This window comes from Lipotes vexillifer, unplaced genomic scaffold (assembly GCF_000442215.2).
Source record: "Lipotes vexillifer unplaced genomic scaffold, Lipotes_vexillifer_v1.1 scaffold382, whole genome shotgun sequence".
Lineage (NCBI taxonomy): Eukaryota > Metazoa > Chordata > Mammalia > Artiodactyla > Lipotidae > Lipotes > Lipotes vexillifer.
The window spans coordinates 8,332,359-8,337,481 of NW_006780611.1; the positions used below are offsets into that span (position 1 = coordinate 8,332,359).

Genomic DNA, 5,123 nt, shown 5'->3' on the forward strand with positions numbered 1-5,123 from the left:
GATCATATGTGGACCCTTAGCTGCAAGGGAGGTTGGGAAAGCAGGAAAGAGGGCTGTCCAATAGGGTTAGACTAATCATGATCCATACCCTGGGGGAAGAGGGAGCATGTGTATTGGTGGTGGAGGGTCCCCAATACCGTCAGCAATGTTCCTTAAACACACTCAGCTTTTCCCACCCTACATATTAGCTCAGGTGTTTTCCACCTGCCTGAAACTTGCTCTTCCCCATCTCCACTTGTCAACGTCCTATCTGCACTTCAAAGTCTCTTCCACATGCGCTGAATCCCCAGTGAGAAGTGAAGACTTCTTCAGCCTCTCAGAGCATCTTCTGCCTTTGTTCTGGGACTTAATTCTATCCTATGGCTGGTCCCGTGCATGAGGCACAGCTTTGTGGCCAGACAGGCATTGGCTCCAGGGGTGCCTGTGATCGGTGACTTAACATCGCTCTAGGGCCTCAATTTCCTCGTTTGTAAAATGGGAGTAATCATAGAACCTGCCTCATAGAGTTGCTGTGAGTGTTAAATAGGATAATCTACGTCAAATATTTAGCCTAGTGCCCGTCCCATAGCCAGCACATAATTGTTAGCCTTTATTATTCTTACTGCCCTGTTCGCCCCATCACCTCCCTCAGGCTCTGCCTCCCTCAGCCTTGCATACTCTGCCACTTTTCTTGATATATAATTCACATACCATAAAACACACCCACTCACTTTCCTGTCTCAACCCACTTTGCTTCAACTTCAGTTTTCAATATGGGGTTGAGAGTCTCTGGGGCCATCAGCAGGTCATTCGCCTGCCCACTCACCGGCCTGTAGCCTTGGTCACTTGCATTTCCTGGGAGAGGCCATCTCACCTATTTCCTCTCCCAGAGTCCTTGGAGGGGGGGAGAGGGTGAAGAACATAGACCCTGGGGAAGAATTCTGTAGGCAAACCAGTTACAGGAAAACCTCCTTTTCTGGAATGAGTGGGTAGGAGTTGCCTTAAAGCTCCCATAAGAATCTTTTTTGTTGTTGTTGGATGTGCATCTAAAACAGATTTGGAGCTTACCTGTGACGGCTAGAGACCCCACTGTAAATGAGTAAGGAAAACTAACTGTCTGCTTTGTCTCCACGCCCCCCACCCCGACCCCAACTCCCCATGCACTGGGTGGAGTGGAACGCCAGCAGGAAATACTAGTAATGATGGTTACAAAGGGCTCCCTGGGACCTAAAGAAGCTGCCTAGAAGTTTGCTAATCAGGCTACCTGCTGCAACTCCGCAGTGAAAAATAACTGGTGAGAGGAGGCTGTGCTGATGCACCTGCTTTAGGGATGCATCTGGACAAGTCAGGAGCTCACAATTTGCTCCCACTGTCTCATCAACGCCTGCGGAGTGGTTCACGCCGGACTCCTGGCTCCTGGCTCCGCTCGTGAGGAAGCTGAGAAGCAGCAGCCTTGGCCGCCGCCCGGCGGCCCCGTCTGTAATCTTCCTGCTCTACGTGGCTCGCAGCAGATCTTAGCAGCAGCCACAAGAGGCAGGCTCAGGCTCAGGCTGCCCGAGAAGCCAGCCCTGCGACTTGTGACTCAGCGGGGGAGGCGGCAGGTGGGACTCTGGCCTGAGGGGCCAGCACTGCTAACAACCAAGTGCTTTTGAGCAGAAGACAGGAAGTTGAGTCCCAAGAACAAGACTGGCAGTGGAATTTCAATCTAATGAATTCACAGTAATCGTCCCTATGGGTTTAGACAAGCAGATCCCCTGCTTCTTGCTTCCTAAAATGCAGCCTGAATCAAGGTCTAGATTCCACGGCCAAACGACCCCTCTTTCCCTTTTCGGCCGCCCTCCTCCACCGCTACGCCCACCCCCAAGCTGGAGCAATTATACAGGAGCGTCCAGAGAGATACAGGTGGAGATTTTCCTTTATTCGTTTTTGTTTTGGAGAGAAAGAGCTAGAGCAAAAAAATGATGCCAAACACACCAGGCCTCAGAATGACCCCTGCATGTGCAGGACCCTGATGGGTGCTCACTCTGGATCTGGTGACTGACAAATGTGCCCCCCCAAGAGAATGACCCCACAACTGCCCCCCTTGACCCTCTCCCTTTTTCTTAATTTCAAGGCCCTCACCCACACCTGTCCCGGGTAGCCTTGTCATTCCCAATAAGTGGATCTCCTAGCAAATTGGGCTTTTACCTCCATGGGCTCAGACCCCACCCCCACCCCCGAAATAAACATGCATCGCCTAGAGATAAAGGGATTGACACAGGATGCTGGAACATGGAGAGACCACATGCTTTATTTTTCATCATCCTCCAGCTTGGGAGAAAGGTTGCCTGCCATCATACCAATGAGAGACAGGAAGAGGCGGTGAGGCCACACCACCTTTCCCATTTCCCCAGGGGCCTGTGCCCATACCCCTGCTCACGCCCTGGCCCTGCCTGATTTTAAATAAACCCGGCAAGAAGCCTTCTATGTCTTCTCTCTGGAAAAAGACATTTGGGAGCTAGCAGATGTAGGGCTCAGCTGAACCTTTAAACCAATCTTCTTGCTCAGTTTCTGTTCAACCCAAAGGTCCATCTTGTTCTCCGAAGGAGATTTCTGATGCTTGAAGCCCCCAAACCTGGCTCCATTGAGCAATCTGTGGGCCCCGTTGAATGTTTTTAGTTGTAACCACCCAGCCTCCCTACATCCTCCCAGAGTGGTCTTCGGTTTCTCTCAGCATCTTCCCCCATGGTCTGCCGTGGTGCCCTGACGTGGAAGTGCCCAGGGTGGCAGGGGAAGTGTCAGGTGCCCTTGCTTTCTGTCCTCTCTTCATCAGCTGTCTGGGCATTGCTGATGGCTCGAAGCTGCCCCTGGGCCGCAGGCTTCACCGATAGGACCAAGCGTTTTCGGAACGTCTCACAGAGCACGATGTACACAAAGGGGTTGAGGCAGCTGTTGGCATAGCCCAAGCTGATGGCCGCGTTGTACAGGTAGACAAAGGTGAGCGTCGGGCGGCTGATGGACAGCTGGATCAGCTGAAGCACGTAGTAGGGCGCCCAGCACACAAAGAAAACCAGGCAGATAGCGATGGCCGTGCGGGTCACCCTCTTTGTCCGCAGTCGGATGCTGCGTTGAGAGGCGGGGGCCACGGAGGATGTCATGCGCTGCAGGATCCTCACATACGCGGCTGTGATGACCACGAAGGGCAGGGCAAAGGCCAGGAAAAACTGGTACAGGGTGAACCAGTAGAGGTCAGTGTCTGGGTTGGGCAGGCGGATGCCACAGCCCACGGTGCCTCCTGGGAAGGGGATAAGCCTGGCGTAGAGCCACACGGGGGTGATGCTGATGAAGGACAGGGCCCACAGGAGGCAGATCACCAGGGTGGCCACAGAGGGCTTCCGGAACTTGGTGGAGGAGATGGGGTGGACGGTGGCCAAGTAGCGGTCAATGGCCATGGCGGTCAGGATGTAGGTGCTGGTGAACTGACTGTTGGCGTCCATGGCCGTGATGAGGGTGCACATGGTCTCTCCAAAGTGCCAGACACCATTGCCCATGAGCTGGTGGATCATGAAGGGCATGCCCAGGAGAAAGAGGAGGTCCACCACCGAGAGGTTGATGATGAAGATGTCGGGGACGTTGCTGAACCAGTGCAGCTTGGATTTCTTCACCACCGCGAAGATGACCACGGAGTTCCCAATGATGCCCAGGAGGCAGATGGTACCGAACACCGAAGGCATGATGATGTTGATGTAAGAGACGCTCCCTGTGCGAGGTGGCAGCCCTGGGGACAGAAGGAGAGAGCGTCGACCATTTGACATGGACTCTGCTCTCTGAGGGCTGACCTCCTACTGGCGTGCTCAGCCTCCAGCCGTGAGCCTGCCCCCCCTTTATCCTCCTGCCATTTCAGCTCAGGGCCCATCATTCATCTGGAATCCTCCCTACCATACTCCCTGCCCACACTGCTGCTAATCCTGCCCCCGTGCCCTCCTGCACCGGTTCCCTGGTCGATCCCATCAGAGTCTCCCACACCACCTGTTTGTTGAAGGACTGGTCCTTTGCCTCCTGCATTTTCTCAGAAGTCACAGAGTCAAGAACCACAGCAGTCTGCAGAGAATTGTTCTGTGGGCCTCTGGGCTTCAACAGGAAACATCAAAACAGCCAGCAGGACATGAAAGTGTGTGCATGTGTGAGCATGTGTGGGTGCGTGCATGTGTTTTCTCCTTTCCTATTTGCAGCCCTGATCATTTCATTTCAGGAGTCGCTGGTTTAAAGCTGTGTACTGATTCCTGGGTATCTCTGTGAGTGACTGTCTCCTGGAGGCTTTTGCCCATCAAGCCCACAGCCCTCCCCTCTCCTGGGTTCCTATCCAGGATTTCCTTGGTCCCTATCTTCTGAGCCCAGGCTTCCCAGGCTTCCTGAGTGACCAGAGACTGAAGCTGTGTGTTGCAGCCCAGCTACCCGAGAATTTTCTCTATGCAAACCTTTCCTCTTTTTTCTTCCTCCTCTTATCCTTCAAAGCTAGAATTCCAGGGCATCTTAGCGCTGGAAATGTCCTCGCATCTCTGTGAGTTATCCCTTCCCACGTCTCTCTAAGGAGGCAGTAAGGATGTTTCAGACCCCATAACACGTAGTTCGAGCGAGAAGCCAACGGGATCAGTGAATGAGTGAGCCTCCAGCTATCTCCCTACATACCACCCTCCAGCTTCTCTTGCTCGCTTTTCTAGCCTGGAATATTTTCTGCAAAGCATCTTTGGAACTCCTCGGCAGCTCTCCCCTGCCTCCCTCGCGGCTGGCCACCATCCCCGGCCACTTCCCAGGGTGCCTTTGCCCTCTCCTCTGCCCCTGCCGTTTCATTCTCATCCCCTTTTCCCCTGCCCCTCCGGGCAAAGCATACTGCACATCTTATCCCCAAGAACTGTAATAAAGTTTCGCCAACAGTTTGGCTCAGAGGTGAAATCTTCCCATTTCCCACCCCCGGCGCAGAGGAGGGAGGACTCCCCTCCAACATGTCTCACCGGCCGTGGTGAGGTTATCTGGGCCATCCGAGGTGTTGCTGGCATTGGGGCCGGTGGGCAGCAGCGAGACTTCCAGGTCCATCCCGCCGGCGCCGGCGCCAGCTCGCCCGTCGGCCCACGTAGGCTGCGGCAGCCTCCCGCGCCGACCGCTGC

The 5,123-nt window shown here is 54.3% G+C and overlaps 1 protein-coding gene across 1 annotated transcript; it reads right to left on the reverse strand.

Annotated features, from left to right (window-relative positions):
• Nucleotides 1-2,619: 2,619 nt before the first annotated feature.
• MCHR1 (melanin concentrating hormone receptor 1) lies at nt 2,620-5,112 on the reverse strand. The gene is made up of 2 exons (XM_007453986.1): nt 4,971-5,112; nt 2,620-3,736 (listed from the first exon to the last, which is right to left on the reverse strand). The coding sequence occupies exons 1-2, from the start codon at nt 5,050-5,052 to the stop codon at nt 2,757-2,759; spliced, it is 1,062 nt and encodes a 353-aa protein (XP_007454048.1). The 5' UTR covers nt 5,053-5,112; the 3' UTR covers nt 2,620-2,756.
• Between the last annotated feature and the right edge of the window lie 11 nt (nt 5,113-5,123).

Coding starts and splice junctions, on each gene's coding strand:
- MCHR1 (XM_007453986.1), bottom strand. CDS start 5,052: ATGGACCTGGAAGTCTCGCTGCTGCCCACCGGCCCCAATGCCAGCAAC. Junction 3,737..4,970: donor AGATAACCTCACCACGGCCG/GTGAGACATGTT, acceptor TTCTGTCCCCAG/GGCTGCCACCTCGCACAGGG.